At 40.9% G+C, this 24,291-nt stretch overlaps 3 protein-coding genes and 1 non-coding gene across 4 annotated transcripts in view; 2 read left to right on the plus strand and 2 right to left on the minus strand.

Annotated features, from left to right (window-relative positions):
• Positions 1-3,003: 3,003 nt before the first annotated feature.
• Positions 3,004-3,075, minus strand: Trnam-cau. The gene has a single exon. It is a non-coding gene; the product is annotated as a tRNA-Met (tRNA).
• A 790-nt stretch (positions 3,076-3,865) lies between these two features.
• LOC122111268 overlaps positions 3,866-24,291 on the plus strand; it is a 44,173-nt gene continuing 23,747 nt past the window's right edge. The window contains exons 1-6 of the mRNA XM_042683987.1: positions 3,866-4,187; positions 5,420-5,430; positions 12,941-13,066; positions 13,223-13,368; positions 13,656-14,096; positions 15,245-15,584. Of these exons, the coding sequence (XP_042539921.1) occupies positions 3,881-4,187; positions 5,420-5,430; positions 12,941-13,066; positions 13,223-13,368; positions 13,656-14,096; positions 15,245-15,584 (1,371 nt within the window). The 5' untranslated portion in view covers positions 3,866-3,880. The remainder of the gene's footprint in view (positions 4,188-5,419; positions 5,431-12,940; positions 13,067-13,222; positions 13,369-13,655; positions 14,097-15,244; positions 15,585-24,291) is intronic.
• LOC122111550 (histone H2B type 1-C/E/F/G/I) lies at positions 12,950-13,333 on the minus strand. Its single transcript, XM_042684414.1, has one exon. The coding sequence runs from the start codon at positions 13,330-13,332 to the stop codon at positions 12,952-12,954; it is 381 nt and encodes a 126-aa protein (XP_042540348.1). The 5' UTR covers position 13,333; the 3' UTR covers positions 12,950-12,951.
• Positions 13,695-14,168, plus strand: LOC122111537 (histone H2A type 1). Its single transcript, XM_042684403.1, has one exon. The coding sequence runs from the start codon at positions 13,708-13,710 to the stop codon at positions 14,098-14,100; it is 393 nt and encodes a 130-aa protein (XP_042540337.1). The 5' UTR covers positions 13,695-13,707; the 3' UTR covers positions 14,101-14,168.

Genomic DNA, 24,291 nt, shown 5'->3' on the forward strand with positions numbered 1-24,291 from the left:
TATATTCAGTGTTTGGTTAAGGGTCTACCCCACAAATTCTTCAACAACGTCAACTCCAATATTCAAGTGGACTTTTCTTGGTCAGCACAGCTGACTTATGTCCCTGCATGTATGCCATCACAGAAGACAGAGAGCAAGAAAGTCTTCACCAGAAAGCCTTCACTAGCTTTTCTCTCTCTCTGTTCTCTCCCCCCTTTCTTTCCTCCCCCCTCTCTCTGTCCTGCATTGTCTTCTTCACTGTAGCAAATATAGGTTAAGCTAAGAGTTTTCCCTGATCACTGAACTAGTAGACAGCTACAACCACCAGGTTTTCTTATTCCTTTCCTTCTGCACTTAGTATAGTATTCTTTTAAATAGTGCTTTTTTTTTTTTTTCTCTTCTGTTTGCCCAAGGCTTGAGCTCAGGGCCTGTGTTTCTTTACTCAATGGTAGCACTCTACTATCTGAGCTACAGCAGCATTTCTGCTTTTCTTATTTATTTATGTATTTATTGGGTGGTTAATTGTATGTAAGAATCTCAAGGAGTTTCCTGCCCAGGGCTGGCTTTGAAAACTGGTCTCAGATTTCAGCATCCTGAGTAGCCACTGGTGCCTGGCAAGAAATAGTGTTTCACTGAAAGTATTTTCTTGTTTAAAAACATGTCTAGGTGTATTGGAGGCACAGGCCTGCGTGACCCCGTCCGAGGACAACAGTCCAGACATCTGGCCACAACCTCCGGGGATATGCAGAAGGTGCCCTATGGTGTTCCTCTGAATGACCTCGTAACACTCCCTTTTTGTGTGTAAAAGAAATCATCTGCATCCTGCTTATTTTCTGTAACCTTTGATGTAACTTCTGAGCACATAAAGCTGTTTTATGTTTTGTGGCTAAAAATAACCTTTTTTGTCTGTGAATAGTATATAAGGATGTAGGGTTTTAAAATTAAACTTTGTCCATACCTGCTTGGTGTAGTCCACTCTCTGTCTCTCAGCACTACATCCCCAGGTCCTGCTGAGGAATCAGCAACCACCATAGGTTGGTATGATAGCTCCTATCTGTAATTCTAGCTATTTAGGAGGTAGAGATTGGAAGGACCTTCATTTGAGGCCAGTCCAAGCAAAATGTTTGGAGATTCAATTTCAATCAATTCAAAACTAGGTATGGTATCTGTCTGTCTGTCTGTCTGTCTGTCTGTCTGTCTGTCTGTCTATCTATCTGTCTATCTGTCTATCTGTCTGTCTGTCTATCTGTCTCTATCTATCTATCTATCTATCTATCTATCTATCTATCTATCTATCTATCTATCTATCTATCTATCTATATCTATGCCTGTCATTCCAGGTACGGTAGAAAGCATAAATAGGATCGCTGTGCAGGCTAGCCCAGGCTTTTTGTTCCTTTAAAAAATCTTACCTTAACTTTTTTTTAAACACACATTGATAGTGCAAGAAGGTTTCGTTGTGATTATTCTGTGGATATATACAGTGTATTTTGCACTTCCTTTATCATATTCTTTCTCTATTTTCCAAAACACGTTTGGAAGGCTTCTTTATGCTATCTTTATGTTCCCTTCTGTGTCTAACAATGAAATTTCATGAATAAGATTATTATAAATTATAAAGGAACCAATTTTTTTGCACACAACAACTGAATTCTCAAGATATTCAATAATTAATTGCTTTGTTGTGATTTTAATGTCCTACAGAAATATATTTCTGATTAATTCAGTAAGTTAGTAAATAATGGAAAGAGAATTTTAATTTTAAAAGCCAAGTAAAGAACTTCATTTACTGGGTAGATATTCCTAAATACGGTTTCAAATGCATAACCTTTATTTTCTTTCAACATCAAATTAAGGATAATGAAGCTAGAAAAACAGATGAATCAGTTTCGTAGCAGTCTGAAAGTGAATGAAAATATTTTTTCAGAGACTTTTTATTTATGGAATTACATTTTAATAAGTAAGAGGCAAGTGATATGTTGAACTGCTGCATTTATTTATGTGGTCATTATTTAAAAAAAGTGCTTCAATAGGTGTTTCGTTCTCATTTCATAGTAATTTATTATAGGCACATTAGATCACCCTTGAGTAACAAAAATTTTATTCTCAGAAAATTGACTCAAAGCAAGCCTTATAAAAATACTAAGTAGCATTAGGAAAACAAATCATGCCTAAGAATTCTGAAAAGGTTAACTAATGACTAGAAAATTTTAATTGTATATTTGCCTTCACTGCTGCTGCTGCTGCTGCTATTTTCTTAGCCAAGATACAGTATTCCATTAGAAATGATCTCAGAAAAGTTCAGTTTGATATAACAAATATGTAAGTATCTCCTTTATCCTAGCCTATCTGGCAGAAATGGCGGGGACACACGGGTACATTTGAAATGTATACCTATCTTGCTCATCTACCTTTATCTGCCCCACTTCACCTATTACATAACTAGTTATTTAACTTTCCCCATCCAAGCCTCAGTTACAGAATAAAGTACAGCATAAATAACAGTGCCTATTAACCAAACAACCCAGCCCAGGTATGGACCAATTAGATTCTTTCTACAGAGCAAAATCTAACACATTAAGGCCAAGGAGTCTGTAAAGTTGAACCGACATCTTTGGTCAAATGCTTGTTGGTTAGCAAACAGGTAATAAAGGTGAAAATGGGAAGCTCACAGAGATACAGAAGAGAGATGATTAATGTTACCTGAAGAATTACACAGACAGGGGCAGAGATGGATGTTTGTAGAGACTACAGATGCTGACAATAAAGAACGGGCAGTGCTGAGACAGAGGGTAACATGATTGCGTCACAGTGACAGAAGGTCAGCGTAATTAGATAAAAGACAACCTGCAACAGCAGTCTGACAGAGAGACAGGAAGGCAGATTTGGAGAAAGGAGAGGAGAGAGGGGGAGAAAGGTTGTTGGTATGAGGAAGAGGATAGGCATAAGGTAGCTTAGGTCCAAACGTAGCTTAAGTTAGTATTAAAAGTAGGAAAAAAGAAGGCTGGAAGAAAAGAGACAACCTAGCAGAGGATGGTTTCGATCCATCGACCTCTGGGTTATGGGCCCAGCACGCTTCCGCTGCGCCACTCTGCTTCGCTGCTAAGAAGCGTCCTATTAACACTCTTATGTGTTATGTTGCCTACTAACATTCAACTCTACTCCGTCTGCTATGTAAGCCCTCTTCCAATACTTGGTTACTGTAGGATGCCAATTGTTTGGAAGAATGTTGCTACTAGAATCGAAGAGAAGACAAAAGTAAAAAGTAGAGAAACAACACGCTAGTGAGTTGTGAAAGGTAGCAAAAAGTTTACATAAAATGGCACATTTTAACTAACTGGGGAAGGAAAGAAACTAGCCGGAATTAGAATCTGAATCTCGGCGCGAGTTGAGAATCATACCAAAGAATCGGTATCCGACCATGTATTTGCCTCCTTCGGGAAAACCTTTTTCTGGCCATACTTCCCTTAACTATGTGATACGGAGATTAGGTTGCGATTTTCCAACTCTTTTGTATTTTTGGACCCGTACAGCAGGAAGAGGGAAAAGTTAAAAAACCCGGGGTCCATCTTAAACAGAATTGTGTTACAGAGCAACGCCCCTCAGCAACCCGAAAGCATCTCAAGTGGAAAATGGCAATCATTAAAATTTCTTTACTTTAGGTTGACAGTGAAAACTACAGAAAGGAATTTTTGGAGAGGTCTCAGCAGACAATAGAGCTCCGTGAACGGACATTCAAATCGTTGGTGACGTCACATCACATGTGGTTCGAGGGGCGGGGCTAGGGCGGGACCAGAGGGCTGGCGCCTTCAGTCTTCAATTAGGTCCGAAATCCGTGCATATAAGGCAAGAGCCGCCTTGCTCAGCTGCGTTTTGGGGACGTTCTTGTAGCTTCTTCAGTATGTCTGGACGCGGCAAAGGCGGTAAGGGCCTCGGGAAGGGTGGCGCTAAGCGTCATCGCAAGGTCCTTCGCGACAACATCCAGGGTATTACAAAGCCCGCTATTAGGCGGCTGGCTCGTCGGGGCGGCGTCAAGCGTATCTCCGGCTTGATCTACGAGGAGACTCGCGGGGTGCTGAAAGTGTTCTTGGAGAACGTGATCCGCGACGCCGTCACCTACACGGAGCACGCCAAGCGCAAGACTGTCACCGCCATGGACGTGGTCTACGCGCTCAAGCGCCAGGGCCGCACCCTCTACGGCTTCGGCGGCTAGGAACTCCTAAAGCCCAATTTACTGAACCAAAGGCCCTTTTCAGGGCCGCCCACATTCTCTATGAAAGAGCGAACATTTTCTCCGGCTAAGTGTCCCAAATGTGGTTTGTTATCTCCATGAAGTTGGGTTTAGTTTTTCGGCACTGTAGTTAAATCTCGCTCCTGGAGTGTCCGGTTTATTGACCCAGACGAACGATTTTTTTTTTTTATAACTAAACACCCTGGGCAAGGCTCTTCCCGCGTCCTTCGGAGCCTGGGAAAGCCGGCTTCCTGATACGGCGCTCAAAATGGCGGAACAAAGAGCCGCGCGCCCATTTGGCGCGAAGGGGAAACCCAGGAACAAAGTGCGAGTGTGAGCGGAACTGCCCCGGGGCTGGGCGGAGCTTGCGTCCCAGGTCCTGCCGTGTGAGCTACGAGCTCTTCCTGGCCTCTTTAGATCTGTGTTGGGTGAGAAGCATTTATGAAGGCGGCAAAGAGCTTCATAGAGGCTTAATGCTGATTTCATATGGAGGCACTAAAAATGCAGATAGGGTGTTAGTTAGCTAGTAGTGTGATTAAGAAAAGTGTCGGCATGACAATTCATCCTTAAGTATGCAATACTTTAATGCTTCTTTTTCCTTTAAAGCTAAATTCCTTGAGTTCTGTACGCAGTCCACATTGAGAACATCCCAGTTGTGCTCTAGTTTTTAGATACTTTGGTGCTTTCAAATATGCAACACTTAGCCGGTGCTGTCTCCATTCTGCTAGAGAATCCTTGTTCCCTTCCATTTAAGACAGATTTCCTGGGGATCAGATCTAATATGTTCTTTTGCTCTTTCGATGGGATACATTTTCTTGCCTCCTGTTATGTAAAATAGCGGTGATTTCTATAAGCTTAGTTGAGATCAGGTTAGTATTCTTGTCAGGAAATTATCGATGATATGTATATTCTCTTGCACCATATCAGGGACATGGGAATTCCAGTGTAAAATGGGGCTTTTTTTCCTTGTGAGTAATCTGTAGGGTCATTTTGGATTAAGAAGACCAATGGTGTTAATAGATTTGACCTTTAAAAGATATGTTCTTGTAAGAATTGAAACAATCAGATGTAGATAAGGAACTTAGAGAAGAAAAACATATTAAAAGAAATTAGCATGTAGTATGCCTCAGGCAGTGTTTTATACTCTTGGAATTCTAACAGTGAATGACTATAGTAAATGAAATTCTACATTCACCGTTTATATTTTAGAGTGTAAAAGTGTAAGCAAAATAAAACAGTGGATCTGATGGTGCTAAGCGTCATGGTGGTGAATTTTGAAGGAAAAAGTTTATAATGTGTGAAGAGAAGTAATACTTCAAATGATATGGTCATCCAAAGCTTCATAACTGATGGGAAAAAAGATATTGAAACCTAAAAGGAGATAGGCTTAAGAAGCAAAATGAAAGTGACTAATTCCTGTACGACTTTGAAAGTTAATATTAAGTATTTACCTTGTACTTTGACTGAGGTGGTAGTTGTGAGCAGAGGACTAAAAAGGTTCTGATTTATAGTGTGAAATGACCTATTTGCCTGATTGATGGAAAATAGACTGATAGACTGGGTAGGGGCAAGGAGAGCAGTTGGGAGGCTGCTACTACTACACACAGTGACTTGGACCAATGTGTTAGTGATCTGTAGATTCTGTATACATTTAGAAAGATTTAACACTTTTTAGCCTGCTGTTTTTTTTTCCCCTGACCAAATGATAGTAGGGAATGAGAGAAGGAAAGTTCATAGATGATTCTGATAATTTTAGCAATAGCCACTGGAGGGAGAAAAAAATTACTAATAGAGGGAAGAAAATGAAGGAAATATGTTTTGGAGAGAATTAGAGGCTTAATTTTGATTATCCAGAGAGTTTGAAATACTGTTAAGTATCTAAAAAAATATGAAATGGTTGGGTGTATCTAAAAGAAAATGTGAAATGATTGGGTATAAAGCTGGAGTTTTGGAGAAAAAAAAATATTTACCATGAGTCGAAAACAAGATCAGGGATGGGAAGGTGGCCCAGTGGTAGAGTGTTTGCCTTGCATGCATGAGACTCTGGGTTTGATTCCTCAGCACCACATAAGCAGAAAAAGCCAGAAGTGGCGCTGTGGCTCAAGAGGTAGAGCACTAACCTTGAGCTATAGAGCTCAGGGACAGTGCGGGGGCCCAGAGTTTAGGCCCCATGACTGACCAAAAAGAAAATAAAGAAAAACAAGATCAGATGAATTTTCTCAGGAAATTTGATAATGAAGAGAAGCAGTTTAAAAACTGAACCAGGCTAGAGAAATAGTGTTTGTTTTCAAGCTCTGTCGATTAATACGTTATGATTTTTTATTTTTGGTCGATCGTGGGGCTTGAACTCTAATGGCCTGATGCTGTCCCTGAGCTCTTCAGCTCAAGGCTAGTTAGTGCTCTACCACTTGAGCCAGACCACCACTTCCACTATTCTGGTGGTCAATTAGAGATCAGAGTCTCATGGATGTTCCTGCTGGGGCTGGCTTTGAACTGTGATCCTCAGATCTCAACCTCCTGACTAGCTAGGATTACAGGTGTGAGCCAGCCACCAGTGCCTGGCAATACATTATGATTTTATGGGTATTTCTCAAATAAGTCTCTTTTTCTGTTGTAATTCTCAGGTAGAGTATATCATTATTTTGCAGATGTAGGAAAGTGGATTTGGTAATAAGAGTATGTAATAAGACTTCAACATAAACACAGCCTTTCCACAGATTTTGGGTGATCTATGAAGATCCATGGATCTTCCTCACAGATTTTTCAAGCAATTATCAGGCCTCCTGAAACATTTTGTAGAACTCTGCTTAACACTTTAATTTTGGTTTATCATGCCTGATCCAGATGGTTCCAAGAAGATGGATCTTTAGATAAAAATCTGATTTGGGGCCTGGAATGTGGCTCAGTTGTAGAGTGTTTGCCTAGCATGCATGAAGCCCTGAGTTTGATTCCTCAGTACCACATACACAGAAAAAGCCAGAAGGGCACTATGGCCCAAGTGGTAGAGGGCTAACTTTGAGCAAAAGAATCCAGGGACAGCTGGGTGCTGGTGGCTCATGCCTGTAATCCTAGCTACTCAGGAAGCTGAGATCTGGGGATCACAGTTCAAAACCAGCCTCAATAGGAAGAGCTGTGAAACTCTTATCTCCAATAAACCACTCAGAAAGCTGAAAGTGGTGCTGTGGCTCAAGTAGTAGGGCGCTAGCCTTGAACTGAAGAGATGAGGGACAGTGCCCAGGCCCTGAGTTCAAGCTCCAGGATTGCTAAAATAAATAAAATCTGATTTTTTTTGGAAATAGTTGGGTCATGACTGCTGAAAACCTCATTTCACTCAAAACCCAAAGTTCTTTCAATGGCCCACAAGTCCCCAATCTCTAGCCCTTATTACTTCTTTATACTTATTTGCCAATACTTTTTCTCTCCTTTCTATTCCACTTTCATTACTCCTAGAACTTTCTTGAAGTACATGTCTATCTCAGGACTATGTAATGACAGTTCCCTCTGCAGGAGCAGTGAACTGCCAGGTCTCTATAGGTAACTGCTACCCCACTTTTCTTCAGGTTTGTGTTTGAATGTCATCCTTTCCAGGAGGTTGTCTTATACTAAGCTCTCTGCAAACTCCATACCAAATACCAGGCTTATTTTTTATGCCCTGAGGAGCCTGCAGTTTTCTTTTTCGAAAATTAAAACATCACAATGAAAATCAAAGGAATGGAATAATAGTACATAGGATATCTAGTGAGAATGTAAGTCAAATCACTGTATATTAGCAGCTATTTTTGCAAAGAGCCCTACTTAAGGATCTTTCCTTCTTTTTGCCTTTCTTCCCTCCTTCCCTCCCTTTTCTTTTTTTGTTTTGTGCTGGTAGTGGGGTTTGAACTCAAGGCCTTGTGCTATTGGGTAGCTTTTTCATTTTTTTTATTTTTTATTTTTATTTTCTTGGTCCAGTCGTGGGGCCTGAACTCTGGGCCTGGGCGCTGTCCCTCAGCTCTTCAGCTCAAGGCTAGCGCTCTACCACTTGAGCCACAGCGCCACTTCCGGCTTTTTTCTTTTTGGTTATGTGGTGCTGAGAAATCGAACCCAGGGCCTCAGGCATGCAAGGCAAGCGCTCTACCACTGAGCCACCTTCCCAGCCCCATTGGGTAGCTTTTTCAATGAAGGCTGGTGCTCTACCACGTGCTCACAATTATATGACTAGGTGGTTTACAAATAATTCTCACCTTTTTTCTTTTCCTTTTAAGCTAAATACCATTTACTTTATTTTTGAATTTTAATTGTATTCTAAAATTCTCTAAGGCATTTTTGTATGCCAGGTGCCTAGCATGCTTATTAAAAAGGTGTCACTCAATAATTGTCTAATACATAAGTTTTGGTTTCCTTAACATATGGCAAAGAAGGGTCTGCAGCAGAATTTCCTATCTGTGAAACAAACAGCTGAGATTTGAGAGAAAGCCAAGTAGAGATAGTTATCTTTAAGGAGTTGATTCTTTCCTTCCTTCCTCCTCCAAATGTAAAAATACTATTAACATTGTGGCATTCATCCTTTGTTTGTTCCTCCTGTAAGTAATTTTATATAATAAAAATGAAAATATATTATTTGGTAACTTTTTTCCCATTGTATCCTACCATTATATTTATGTTTATTTTTACTACAATATTTAAGAGCTGCATAGGATACAAAAACCTTTTTATTTTTGCCAAACTCCTAATATTAAACATTTATATTTCTAGATTTTAAAAACAAGAATTGCAATAATAAGTAGAAGTTTAAAATGATTACCATTTTAAGTTTTAAGTTTTAAAAAGATTTTACATGAAATACATGCAGAAAAAATAATATTCAAGGATGAGTAAATGGAGCTGAGGAGGAATATAGACAGGGCAATCTTGGTCTCCTGCTTTGTTTGCAACACCTGTGGACTAGTAGTTAATGTAGTACTTAAAAGCCTAGTCTCCATCTTTTTTTTTCTTTTTTAAAATTGTTATTAAGTAGTTGTACAAAATGATTATAATTCCATAAGTCAGATTATGAGCACAAAGCTCAATGTCTGGTCAATGTCATTCCATATTTCTTGTTATGAGTTAAATTGTATCTGCTTCAATTTCATCTGATAAATTCCTATCACCTGAAAATATGACTGAATTTGGAGAAATAGTCTTTATTTTTATTTTATTTATTTATTTATTTTTGGGTCCGGTCGTGGGGCCTGAACTCTGGGCCTGGGCGCTGTCCCTCAGCTCTTCAGCTCAAGGCTAGCACTCTACCACTTGAGCCACAGCGCCACTTCTGGCTTTTTTCTCTTTTTGCTTATGGGGTGCGAGGAATCGAACCCAGGGCCTCTGGCATGCAAGGCATGCGCTCTACCATGAGCCATCTTCCCAGCCCAGGAGAAATAGTCTTTAAAGTTATAAAAATATCGGTGTCTCTCCCCCTCCCCACCTCCTGCCCCAAATGATCTAATTGCAAGAAGAGATTTGGGCATCAATACAGAGACATCATGTGAGGACAGAGAAGAAAACTATCTACCAGCCAACAGAAAAAGCCACAGAAGTTAATTGTTGCCACAGGGTTGATCTCAGACTTAGTGACATCTAAATTGTAAGAAAATAGGTTGTTTAAGCCACCACTCATTCTGTAGTACTTTCTCCCTGAATGCCCTAGCAAACTAAACAAACAAAACCCCAAACTTAACCATTTTCATTTTGTAATTCATTTGCTTTGAATCTTTGCGGTGGTCAGTTCATAAAGATGAACACAAAACATGCACGCACACCCAGAAGTATCTTTTTCTCCTTTTCTTCAGGTTTGTTAGCTAGTATGCCTGTTATAAAATATATTAATGACAAAAGCATACATATTCATTTAAGTTATTTAAGATGACAGGGAGTCTTCATACAGAAATCAGTCAGGCCTGAGTAAAAGCAGTCACACCTATGAATTTATGCTGTATTTATGAGAGTGGACAGTATTGCAGAAACATAGCCCAAAAACATGAGCTAATGTTAATGAACTGGAGTGATGATGCAAAAACCTTTTGTTCAGTTTCCTTTTTGGGGTCAGCATGTTTTACAGTAGATACTTAGGATTTGCTTTGAGGGAAAAGAGGAACAGCATAATTTCTTACACATGCAATTTCTTAAATTTCTTCACTATTCAGTATGTCAAGATATTATATATTTTTTTGGGTTTTATATATATATATATATATATAAAATATTTTTTTTTGTCCGGTCGTGGGGCCTGAACTCTGGGCCTGGGCGCTGTCCCTCAGCTCAAGGCTAGCGCTCTACCACTTGAGCCACAGTGCCACTGATGGCTTTTTTCTTTTTGCTTATGTGGTGCTGAGGAACTGAACCCTGGGCCTCAAGTGCTCTACCACTGAGCTACCTTCCCAGCCCAAGGGTAGTATATTTTTAACTCCACCAATATATACTCTGTAGGGGGTTCACAAAACTTAGTAACTATTTTGTGGTTCCTTTAGAAAACCAGGTACTAAAGCATTAATGATTGTAGTGGTAGTAGCTACTAGAACTAGAGCCAAATACTTCAACCCTGGGGCTTGAGGGAGCTGATGTTCTTCAGCTATTTAGGTGTTAGCAATGTACCCCAATGAGTTTTCTTTGGAGTTACTGTCCAAGGATATAACTCCAGGCCAATTAAATCTCATCAAGTAGCTATTTTCCTATGTTCCAATTAAAGAACAAATTTATGAAGTTGCAGAAATTCATCATAAGCACCCTCACCTCAATATTTTTGGCTTAAGATATATTGGGGAGGGGGCTGGGAAGGTGGCTCAGTGGTAGAGCGCTTGCCTTGCATGCCTGAGTCCTGGGTTCAATTCCTCAGCACCACATAAGCAAAAAGAAAAAAGCTGGAAGTGGTTCTGTGGCTCAAGTGGTAGAGCGCTAGCCTTGAGCTGAAGAGCTGAGGGACAGCGCCCAGGCCCAGAGTTCAGGCCCCACGACCGGACCCCTCCCCCAAAAAAAAAGATATATTGGGGAAATGTAGCAACAACAAAAAGAATATGGGCTGGGAAGGTGGCTCAGCGGTAGAGTGCATGAAGCTCTGGGTTCAATTCCTGGGCACCCATTCACAGAAAAAGCCAGAAGTAGTGCTGTGGCTCAAGTGGTAGAGTGTTTCCTGAGCAAAAGAAGCTCAGGAACAGTGCCCAGGCCCTGAGTTCAAGCCCCACGACCGGAAAAAAAAATATGGAGGAAAAAGAATCGTCATGAGGCAGTAAAGGGAGCAGGAAGAAAAGGAAGAAAAAAAAGGAATAAATTAGTAAGCAACTCTTAAGATACTTATTCTTTTTACAACCCAACACCTCTGATTTCTGCATTGAGTATTGTGAAAAGCTGAATCTCCGAGATTCAAATGGCTGACAGACCCAAATACAAAATTAGGGATGGAATCCATCTTCTGACTGGGGTCACACAGGTACCCAGGAAGGGTTAACTCCATTTTTGAGGCAGTGACCATTTGTTGCTTGTTTAAACTGAAAGGTTAAACCTAAGATAAGCAAATCCTGTGAGCAAACCTAGACCACCAATTATCTCAGCTAGCAGAGCAACACGTGGTGGAAATCCAAACACATGGTTGTTTGCCTTTATAAGCTCTGTAAATGTTTAGCTCGGGGCTCTCCTCCTAGGCTCCGCTGTGTCGGAGTGTAGGACCCAGGCCCGAGCTGCAGCCCGTCTAAATAAAACCTTGCCTTTGCATTTCAGAACGTCTGACCCTCGGTGGTGGTCTTGGTAGGGGTCCTGCGACTTGGGCACTACACCCAGTATTTCGGGAAGAAACTTAAGTTTACAGCTCTTACTGGACTAATTTCAGCCTCTACAGTTTTTGGAAACTCATTTTCACCCTCCCTTCCCCAGTGATCACGGAGTTTTTGTTGGAATTAACCAATCGCATTGGAATTAACCAATCAAACATTATTCGTTTGAATCCCTCATTTGCATAGCACTCAGCTCGGGAACCGTATGTAAATCCGCCCTTTGTTTCAGAACGTCTTTTTGTTTGCTAGCTTTCCTTATTGTGATTTGCTAAAATAAAACTTGGCTTTGTATCTGAGGTCTATATTTTGTTGAAATGACTAAATGGGCGTTCTTGTGAGGCGTATCAAAGGTTCCTGGAAAATGATTTTGTTGAAGGGAGTCTTTTACAGGACTCGGATGGCTTCCAAACCCATCAGATTTTTACTGCTTACATCTAAATTTCCATATTCCTGCAACTAAACTCGCACTCCAGAATAAAGTGCCAAGTGCACATTACTAATTAAATAACTCAGGAACGATTAATTCTGCGAAGACATGCAGACTCCAGAATGGGGGAAAGGGTCAGGTAGAGATGTGTCCAGGAAACAGCTGCCAATAACGTATCCCATTAGATGACAAATTGCTAAATATTCGATTTTTCCACAGTGCTTACATGTAGGTGCACTAAAATCCGCTTGCTATAGACTAAGGAATTCTTATAGAAAACTACAGTGGAATAGGGTGGAGGTGTCCTGTTTTGTGGGTAACTGACATTAGCTGGGTTTTTCTTTCTAGCATGCTGTATGTAACTCTACTGAAGACATTCCCTAAACATCGGAGTATATGAAACGCCAGCATTTACAACCTCCTAGCGTACCCACTACCAACGTGGCCAAGTTTGTTTGCAGATCTTTCAAAAAGTAAGTGAGTGGCTCTTAAAAGAGCCTTTGGGTTGTTTGGCTTTCCAAGTAGACCAACAAAATCTACTTGGAGCTGGTGTACTTGGTGACGGCCTTGGTGCCCTCGGACACGGCGTGTTTGGCCAGCTCCCCGGGCAGCAGCAGGCGCACGGCCGTCTGGATCTCCCGAGACGTGATGGTCGAGCGCTTGTTGTAGTGCGCCAGACGCGACGCCTCGCCCGCGATGCGCTCGAAGATGTCGTTCACAAACGAGTTCATGATGCCCATGGCCTTGGACGAGATGCCGGTGTCCGGGTGGACCTGCTTCAGCACCTTGTACACGTATACCGAGTAGCTTTCCTTGCGGCTGCGCTTGCGCTTCTTGCCGTCCTTCTTCTGCGCCTTGGTCACCGCCTTTTTCGACCCCTTCTTGGGCGCGGGAGCGGACTTCGCTGGTTCGGGCATATTCGGACTATTACTCCTGGATTACAATGAACAAGTGTAAGAAGGGCCCGAGCGCCCTAGTTATTTGCTTGGGGTAGATGCAAATGAGCACTTGTGAAATGAAGGACTGTGGTTGGTCTTTTTAGAATCTTGGCCACCGATAGGCTACTTTATTCTATTCTCTCATTGGCTAGTGTTCTAATCCCTTAACCTTTCAACCTGAAACGTTTATGTAAATTAGGACTAGATATTATTCTTAGACCTGCTGGTTGATTGGCTAAAATGTGAGGACTGCCTATGCTATTCGTTAGTTCAGAAGCCTACCGTACTGTATAAATATTAAGCTGTTGGGTGTTTGTACGTTCTGGAGTGGTTTTTTTCTGTCTCGTCATAACTATGTCTGGACGTGGAAAACAAGGAGGCAAAGCCCGCGCTAAGGCGAAGACCCGGTCTTCACGGGCTGGACTGCAGTTCCCTGTTGGTCGTGTCCATCGCTTGCTTCGCAAGGGCAACTACGCCGAGCGAGTTGGTGCTGGTGCTCCGGTCTACCTCGCTGCAGTGCTGGAGTACCTCACCGCTGAGATCTTGGAGTTGGCCGGGAATGCAGCTCGGGACAACAAGAAAACTCGCATCATTCCCCGACACTTGCAGCTGGCCATCCGCAATGACGAGGAGCTTAACAAACTACTTGGCAAAGTGACCATCGCTCAGGGCGGCGTCCTGCCCAATATTCAGGCCGTGCTGCTGCCCAAGAAGACCGAGAGCCACCACAAGGCTAAGGGAAAGTAAAACGGTCCTTGTAGCTGTCTGCATTCAAACCCAAAGGCTCTTTTCAGAGCCACCCACATCTTCATATGAGAGCTCGTAACAATCGCTTGGAAATGGTGTTTCATAAGTTGCACAGTTTCTTTCTGTGGTTGCAAGTGGGTGGGTTGTACATATGTCCTATGTTTGTGGTACACGAAAGGTTGGAGGAAGCAAGTGAAAGTCAAGTGTGAAAAGTGGAATTTTAAGCAGACCCAGTGTTGCTGGTATCTTCTACAAGAAGGGAAACAAAGGAAAGCCTTGTTAGAGCTTTTGGGCGGTGGAGTGGATGTTTTCCTGGGGAAAATGCAATAGTCTGGTGTAAAATTTTGAGATTTAAAACGATGGGTGGTAAATTGGGCAACCAGAAGTAAGCCTGAGGTTTTCACTGTGAACATAAAACTAATTGGGCTAACATTAGGAAGTAAACAGTTGCCAACTCACTCAGGCACAGTGCTTTCAGGTGATGTCCCTGGTACTCTGCCGTCCCTCGACTGCTAGAAGGTGGAAGTCCTGGAAGTAATCTGAAATATTACCAGTAAACTTAGTACATATTTTCAAGGTGTAATCTTTAGAATTTACTACTTCCACATATGGAAACTTAACATCCCAGAGTTTGGTTTCTTATGGACCTATCGGAATCATGGGACAAAATTTTGGAAAACATCTCCCGAGTAAGACTACAAAGAAATGGAAAAAATAACTCATTACCCGGCATACGTAACTAACTTCTGTACATCGCCTTTACAATAACAATTAGAAAACAAGAAATTGGAGAAAAATTATACGTGATACCACGATCCAATCTGAACATTTCAAGTGTTTTTTGCTTTTAAATTTTTTCTCTTTTACATGTCTAATGACTTGTTTGAAAATAATTGTAATGAAAGAGGTCTAGTACAAAATTTACGCTTGGAACCCTTCAAAAGAAAAAAAATGGAGAACTGGAAAATTCAGTAATTCATTTAAGAGTTTCAAAATCTACCAATCACGTTGTCGCTGCTCTAGCCAATAGTTTTATTGGGCGGGACTTTTGAAAAAACAAAATAACGGTTTAGGCCAATCAGAGCATTCCTACGTGTATATAAGGGCAGCTGCTGCTTTCCTACTTCTTTCCTCTTCGTTCTAGGGTTGCTATGGCTCGTACCAAGCAGACCGCTCGCAAGTCCACCGGCGGCAAGGCGCCCCGCAAGCAGCTGGCCACCAAGGCCGCTCGCAAGAGCGCTCCGGCCACCGGCGGCGTGAAGAAGCCTCACCGCTACCGGCCCGGCACCGTGGCGCTGCGCGAGATCCGGCGCTACCAGAAGTCTACCGAGCTGCTGATCCGCAAACTGCCGTTCCAGCGGCTGGTGCGCGAGATCGCGCAGGACTTCAAGACCGACCTGCGCTTCCAGAGTTCGGCTGTGATGGCGCTGCAGGAGGCTTGCGAGGCCTACCTGGTGGGCCTCTTTGAGGACACCAATCTGTGCGCGATCCATGCCAAGCGGGTGACCATCATGCCAAAGGACATCCAGCTTGCGCGCCGTATCCGTGGAGAGAGGGCGTAACGTGTTCTTGGCACTGGCTGAAACTCAAAAGGCTCTTCTAAGAGCCACCTACTAATGTCTGTAAAAGTAGCTGGGAAATACTCTTAGCTTTTCAGTGTCTTTTCTTTTCATTGCAATAGATCGTATGTTACTGCAAGGAGAGTTTAGGTGCAATAAGCCTTCTGAGCTAGTCAGGTGTGTAAATGACAATTTATCTAGTCTACCTTAGGTAAAATTGATAATGCCTTGGAGATTTTTCCGTACTCAATATTGAGCTTGGTGGGAAAAGGCTTATTTTTTGGATAAGGCTTGTGTCAATCAGGTTTTGTTTTCTCCTCCCCCCCCCCACCTCCTTAAGATTGCTCTCATAGCGCAATGGTCTCAATGTGGCGTTGGAAGTATTAGTAAAATTACCTTTGCCTGCAACCTTAATCATGACGAATTTTCTCTTCGGGGCTCGAACTCAGGGCCTAGCTCCTGGCTTTTCTGCTAATTGCTGATCCTCTACTTGCGCTACACCTGCAGTCTAGGTTCACTGTGGGAAGGAGGCCCAAGTAATTGTAAGTAGGTGTTAAAAGGGATAGTGCTATTCACAGGTACCTGGGGCTAAAAAAAAGCGGAAGAAATTTAAATTCTGCTTGAGTTTGAATTTAGTAAGGACTTACACAATAGAAGGTGACTTGACTGTAGTTTGCCATTGCTTAGATACTGCTCTCCAAGAGAAGACTTTCTGGATTGCTTGCTTAACACTGCAGCAAGAATCATATAGTGCTTTTAGAGTAATTGAGGGGAAGAATTAATGTTTGAGTATGCTGAGACACAGCAACTTTCATAGTTTGTACCATCAGTGATTGGTACTGGACATGTTCGAGGATGCTATACGAAAAAAACATCATTCTTGGCCTCTTGGCAGATAGCGAAGATGCCCTTCGAACTGTCACATGTCTTTTCTGTACACACAAGGTCCTGTTTAAGTCAGCTGATACTTCTTCATGGCCATCTTGGCAATTCACCATTTGCAGATATTTTCTTTTTAAAAATTATTGTATGACATTTTTGAATACATGGAAGAAGTTAAGAATTTTTAAAAGCCTATGTACTCATCCACCTCCCACAAAATTTGCCAGAAAGCATTTTGTCAGGACCATTTCATTCCATTGCCTTGTTATAAACCAGAAAATGTTTTGTTTGTCTTTGACATCATTTAGAAACCTAATTGCTATGCCTTTAGTATTTTTGCAGCAAATAATATTGGCGATTTTAGAATTAATAAAAAATAATGATTTTAAAATTTATTTAATGCAAACACATTTATTGACAGTTAATAGTGGCTGCATTGGTGTTGCATTTGGGGAATCAAGTAATTGAGATTTTTACTCTTATGCAATATATACTTCATATGCTTTTTTCTTTGTACCAACCTTGTGGCATGAACTGAGGATCTGAGAGTTTTTGCTCCAGGCTACTACTGTATCACTTGAGCCATAGCTACGCCTGTGGTTAATTGGAGATAAGAGTCTCACAGACTTTACTGCTTGGGTTGGTTTCAAAACCTCAAACCTTAGATCCCAGCCTCCTGAGAAGCTAGGTTTACAGTTGTGAGCTACTGGCAACTGGCTGTTTTTTGGTTTTGTGCATGGGTGTGTTTAATGGTGTTATACAAGTTTTAATTCAAGAACTCTATGAACTACTTTTCTCTGGATGTCTCATGTATACAGTATACATCTTCATATATTTCTGTTGTTTTTTTTCTTTAACAGTAGATTTTAGGTTTTCTTGCAAGTAAAATTTACGAGGTTGGGTAACAAATTATTTTCCCTCCACTATCAATTTGGAGAAAAGGAAAACCAGAGCCCTGTGCCCGTGGCTCACGCCTGTAATCCTAGGTACTCAGAAGGCTGAGATCTGAGGATCGTGGTTCAAAGCCAAGCCGGGCAGAAAAGCTGATGAGATTCTTATCTCTAATAAACCACTAGAAAACCGAAGTGGCGCTTTGGCTCAGGCCGTTGAGCGCTCGCCTTGAGCTGATGAGCGCAGGTACAGGGCCCAAGCCCAGAGTTAAAGCTCCGTGACCGACAAAAGAAAAAAAGGAAAACCAGTAAAAATTAGTTTTGTGTTGGATTTCATTTATGCTGGAAGAACATTACCAGTTTTATTGTTTTAGACAAATTTTTTCTGCTCCTAGTTAAGAAAATGGGTTTACGTGATTGCAAATTTGAGTACTTTCTGAGAGCGGGTTTATGGTTGTAGGGACAATAAAGTGAGTGAGCTATCCAGGCGTTTTTTCAGAGGGTCATTTAGTTAGTACATGATTTGGGAGAATGGACAGCATCCTACTACCATTTGTACTCTCTGTATTTGGCATTTAAATCATTTGAGACATGGAGATGCTAGGGCTTGGAGACATGGCTTAGATGAGAGATCCCTCCAAGGATTTTGGAGGCCCTGAGTGCAAATTCAAGTACCCCTAAAAACCCCCAAACAAAACAAAAAACCCAAATGGAGATACTAATAATGGAGATATACCTTGCTTGGAAACTGTCCAGATGATCAGTCCAACAGTAATTTTATTACTTTGAAAGTCTGTAGCAGGCGTCAGATAAATTATTTCATTTAATGCACAGTATCTGTATGGATTTGAGGTCATTATTGGATCTACTACAAGGACTAACACATGATAGCATAGTGAATTGAGCTTGCTCACAGGGTTCCTCTAGATAATCAAATCTTGGACATTAGTTATTCCTGGGGTTAAGACAGTATGACTTCATGTATTGCATTCACACCTATTTTATTACATTCACACTCATTTTTTTTTTGTTTTTCTGTTTTTGTTTTTTTTTTTTTGGGTCTGGTCGTGGGGCCTGAACTCTGGGCCTGCGCACTGTCCCTCAGCTCTTCAGCTCAAGGCTAGCGCTCTACCTCTTGAGCCACAGCACCACTTCTGGCTTTTTTCTTTTTGCTTATGTGGTGCTGAGGAATCGAACCCAGGGCCTCAGGCATGCAAGGCAAGCGCTCTACCACTGAGCCACCTTCCCAGCCCCCCACACTCATTTTTATCTTATGATATTACTTCACTCTTTCAACAAAGATTGTTTATTGAGTTGAGCTCAAACCTATTACCACTTGCTAACCACTTGCTAAAAATCATGGTTTATATGCTTACGGCATGCTCAGCCCTGTACTTGTGGCAATCCAGCAGTAAATCATAGGCACAATCCTTTTTTTTTTTTTTTTGGTCGGTCATGGGGCTTGAACTCTGGGCCTGAGCCCTGTTCCTCAGCTCTTCAGCTCAAGACAAGCACTCTACCACTTGAGCACCAATTCCTGGCACAGTCCTTTCTGTGTGGAGTTTATTCATTTTGTTTTGAGCTACAGAAATAGACCAAAGATATAAAAAAATGAGATGCTAGTACTTCATCTTGGTAAAGAAAAGAAAAGAAAAATGTAGATAAGGTGGATAAATACTGCCAGAGAACAGTTGCAATTGAAAATAGCTTTGTAGGAGACTTCTTAACAGGACACTGAACATAAGCCTGAAATCTGGAAAGCAGTGAGATACAAATCTGTAAGAAGATTCTTCCACAAAGAAGAAACATTGTACCCCATTCCAAGTTTGGACAATACTTGAGGTTTTGGGCTTCTATACTCAATTGTCTAAAACCAGGGTTGTCTTTAGTTTGCAGGTAACTCCATGTTGATTTATTCTTGTAATTTTCCAAATATTCTTCCAGGTTCCTGAGGACACATGGCTAAGATAATGGACAAAGAGGAAGAGGCAGAAACAGAGGACTCTTCAGCACATGGAGGACTGCCTGATTCAGTCATACTAGTATTTAAGGAACGTTATGCAGTAATTTACTTAATTTTTAAAAAAAGAGATCTGGACATCTGCAAAATCAATATTACTATTTTACTTTTCAGAAGAATAGCAAATGTAATATTTCTCAAATAGCTTCATATAACAGTACACTTTCTGAGATTTCATTATGCTAGGCATCTATAAATGAGTACAAATGAAACTGCTCATTTGATTGCCATTAAGCAATATGTAGTGAAGCTCCACAAAAGTTTTGGGGTAAGAGGAATCACAGAGAGGGTAGGACAAAGGCTGAACTAATTCAGTGGTGAATTTTGTGGAAAATGTGGGGGGGGGGGGGGGGGGAGGGGGAGGCCAGGAGGAGGAAAAAAAAAAAACTGGGAGAAAAGTAGGGAGGGGGTTAAATAAAACCCAAAAACGCAACCATTACCTGACTTCTGTAACTGCAATCCTTCTGTATATCACCTTTACAAAAAAACCCACAAAAAACAAAGAACAAAAAAAACCACCCTAAACTTTGCTGGGCACTGGCGGCTCACACCTGTAATCTGAGCTACTCAGGAATCTGAGATCTGAGAATCACTGTTCAAAGCCAGCTTGGGTAGGGAAAACAAAAAAACAACAACAAAAAAGTTTTGACATAGTGGCAAAAACCATAATTTAAATTTAAATTTTTTGTATTTAGGTATAAAGTAATTTCAATTTAACATGTCAGATTTCCCATAGTGTGTGTGTGCGCGCGTGCGCATATGAGTGTGGGCATGTGCAGTTCTGGGGCTTGAACTCAGGGCCTGGCACGGTTGCTGAGCTTTTTTGCTCAAGGATAGCACTGTACCGCTTGAGCCATCTTTTTGGTGGTTAATTGGAGATCAGGTCTTAGCCTCCTGAGTAGCTAGGATTACAGGCATGAGCTATGGGTGCCCAGCCATCTTTAAAACAAAGTTAAATACATTAAAATAAAATTATTTATGATAAAGTTGAAACACATTCAGTTGCTGTTTCTTTTTCCCCCAGTATGATTTAAAACTCAGAGAGGGGCTCTCACTTGCTCTGCTATCACTGTATAACCTTAACTACATCCCCAGCCCACTTTTTACTTGTTATTTTGCAGTTGGAGTCTCTTAAACTATTCTTCTGGAGTTATCTTTGAATCATAATCCTCCTGGTCATAGTCTCTTATATAGGTGGGAGTACAGGCACAGGCACAATTGTTAATCTAGATCTGAATCTTCAGAAGTCTCTTTCCTTCTGAATCGTTAAAATTGGATGCAAAACTACAGTCCAGTCAATACAAGATGCAGGGGCTTCTATTAACATTTGTAGGCTATTAGTTACTCTCCCTTTTTAAAAGTGGTATTAGGAGAAAGGACCCAGGAGTCTGGGTCCTTCTGGGTTCCTAAATAAAGCTTTTCTTTCCTTGATTTATTACTGAGAGGAAAACCAACTATCTTTTGCTTTTTTTTTTTTTTCTGAGATAATTTTAAGGTTCATTTGAAAGGATAAAAAAATAGCTAGTAATGTGTTATTTTTGGACGTCTATTATGCAATTTCCAGAGAGTTCCTGAGGAAATTTTGTCTCCAGCATAGCTAGGTACCATGCAATTAAAACACACACAGGAAATGTGAATATTTCTCCTTTCTCCTGAACCTGGAATACTCTCCTAGAGTATGGAATGTTGTAAATCAATCTGCATTTCTATTTCCTCAAGCTATGTTTCTGCAGTCCAGAAGGTTCCGCTATCCAAAACATGTTTATACATTTGTCTTAGGGGGAAAAAAGCAAGGAAAATCTATAGTACAGGTTATTATACTCTAGAGTGGAAATATTAAACTTTATTCTTATGTGCATATCATTGGTTGTATCTCAGTTAAAAGGCAACATGTAACTACAAGAAAGGCTGGGAAATGTTTTAATGTGGGCCAAGGAGAAGAATGAGATCAAATTAATAGCCAGTTAAGTTTTACTTTTGCAAGATTATACAGAGTTTATTTGCAAGTAAGGGCCAAGAGTTAGTGCCATTCACACACACACACACACCACATACATACTACTTTCTCCTATTTGTAATTCCTTTCCTAGTAAACCTGCTGATATCTACAATCTTTATGCAGAAAAGAGTTTTTTCTAATTTCCGTTCTTATAAGAGTATGTAGCTCAGTATGGGTGTCTTTAAAACTCATGATTTTCCTGCCTCCTAGTGAGTTGCTGGGATTACAGGCCTACCTAGCCCCATTTCTCTCTGTATCTGTCTGTCTGTGTTTGTCTGTCTTTTTCCCCTCTGTCTTACCCTATCATTTATGTGCAGTAATTTAAAGATACCTGAATTTTGTTATATCTTTTTTACTTTGTCTTATTTTGAAAGGTCTGTGTCCTATATTGTTATTATTAACACAGTAAAGGATGTTCCCTTTATCCTCTCAGATTAATCATAGTTAGCAGCTCTGACAGTACACTGGAGGTCCTAATTGTGTCTGATTTTGACTCTGCACCAGAAAGAGCCTTATAATACTTCACCCATTAGACTAGAATGTGATGATTTGATTCATCTCCAGAAACTTGAAGACCACTGACTATGATGACTCACTCTACCTTTGCAGCCTTTATAAAACAGGGTCTTTTAAATACCACACCAGCCACAGGCACTGAGCGCCACCTACAGGCCCAGTAGAACCTAGTACTTTCATTCAACTCCAGAAGGTTAAAGGCACTGACAGTGATAACTCTACCTTTCACCTTTATAAATGTGTCCTTTAATTACTGCACCAACCACAGGTGCTCAGCACTAGTCTGGCTCTCACAGTAGTGTGGAATTTGACACTAAAGGGCTGTACATACCAGCTTCATGTACACAATTTTGTAGATAAGATACTGAGCTCTGAGAGGACTGGCCCCTTGAGAAAAGCATGTAAGAGATATTATAAGCTGAATTATGTGCTCTCAAAGTCTTTTCCTGTATTCTTTGCTAATCTGATAGAAATAGCAATGAAGTATTAGTAAGAATTCTGGTTGGGCTGAGAGCCAATGACTCATGTCTATAAGCCTAGCTACTAGAGAGGCTGAAATCTGCTGAGATTTGGGGATCATAGTTGGAAGCCAAGTGTAGGCAGAAAAGGCCATGAGACTGTTTTGTCAATTCACAAGAAAAAAGCCTGAAGTAGGTCAAGCATAGAATGCCAACATTGAACAAAGGAGCCAAGTAAGAGCCCAAGGCCCTGAATTCAAGCCCCAGTGTTACAAAAGAAAAAGGAGATAGCCTTTTTTTTTAATTTAAATTTTAATTTTATGAAGAAGTCATTCAGGTCTACACAGGTGCCTAATGGATGACATTCTGATAGATGAAGTTAAAAACTCCATCCTCAGATCATGCTAATACAATTTTCTGAACATGTGTTGCATGAAGGGCCATGAAGTATAATTTCATATGTATTGGTGACTTCTAGTCATACTTCGGCACATGTCAGATTATCCTCCATCTTTATTCACAAGTATTCACAAACCTTATTCCTTGGAAAATTCAGATGATTGGAGTCTTGGGTCCTCTATCTCTAGGTTTGGTCACTTTGGGAATAAACTCTTTTGCAAAACTTGTTACAATGCTTGGTATACTGTACTTCTAGCAAAGTTTTATTAGGTAAATAATATTTTTCCTTTGTTCCCTAGTAAGTACTTTTTGAAGCTTAATGAATGGTCAGCAAATAAATGAATAAATTTAGGTATATTTAACTGAGGTCTTCATATTCTTCTCTCATTTACACCCTGTTACATTATAAATAATGAAAAGTTCAAGATGGTAATGGGCTTTGGCTGATTTTAATATTTAAAAAGAAAAGTCCAGGCTGGGAAGGTGGCTCAGTGGTAGAGTGCTTCCCTTGCATGCATGAGGCCCTGGGTTCGATTCCTCAGCACCACATAAGTAGAAAAGGTCAGAAGTGGCAATGTGGCTCAAGTGGTAGATGGAGCACTAGCTGAAGAGCTGAGGGCCAGTGCCCAGACCCAGAGTTCAGGCCCCCAGAGAGGAAAACTGAAAACCATGGGAAAGTTTATTTATATAGGATTGTTATGCAAAAATAATTTTTAGCTTTCTCCATCCCTTATTAGGGGATATAAGCCTATGAAAGGCCTTTATGCAAATCAAATAGCTGATAGTGGAACCTTACCACTCTGTCGCTGAGCACTCTACCATTTGAGCCACAGCGCTGCTTCCAGTTTTCACAGACTTTTCTGTCCAAGCTGGTTTCGAACTGCAATCCTCAGATCTGAGTAGCTAGGATTTCCGGTGTGAGCCACTGGCCCCCGACTCCCACTTCAACAATGTTGAATGCTAGTAGTTTGTTCCAAAATTCAGTGGTATGTAAGTTATGAGCTCTGTGTCTCCAGGTTCAGAGCTTAACAGTAAGGAAAGCGAAATACAAATTTAAAACTTCATTCCGAGTTTGTTTCCGCTTAAAATTATGAACAATTAAGAAATAGAATACAGAAATCAGATATCTCAATGCCCAAGGCTTAATTCTTGTGCACTTTGATCACATATGGGAAAACTAAATCTAAAAGCTTTACAATGAAGATCTCTGCACAATTCAAAGGCAGTATAGTTATAAATGTTCGTAAAGAACTCAGCGTCTGGGAAAAAACGCAGTTGTCCAAGAGTTATGCAATATGTTGCTAAAGCATTTAAAAACAAAAGTATTAAATAAAAAGTTGTCTTGTGGAAAGCGAACTTTACAACTTTGGTGGGGGGGAGGATTGGGTTGAGGGGCGGGTGGAGGCTGGGAAGGGATGTGAAGGGTAAACAAAGGAGCAGGCTACAATGCTTGATAAGAAATATACTC

Source organism: Dipodomys spectabilis, unplaced genomic scaffold, assembly GCF_019054845.1.
Source record: "Dipodomys spectabilis isolate Male_0828 unplaced genomic scaffold, ASM1905484v1 ptg000085l, whole genome shotgun sequence".
Taxonomy (NCBI): Eukaryota; Metazoa; Chordata; class Mammalia; order Rodentia; family Heteromyidae; genus Dipodomys; species Dipodomys spectabilis.

Coding starts and splice junctions, on each gene's coding strand:
- LOC122111550 (XM_042684414.1), bottom strand. CDS start 13,332: ATGCCCGAACCAGCGAAGTCCGCTCCCGCGCCCAAGAAGGGGTCGAAA.
- LOC122111537 (XM_042684403.1), top strand. CDS start 13,708: ATGTCTGGACGTGGAAAACAAGGAGGCAAAGCCCGCGCTAAGGCGAAG.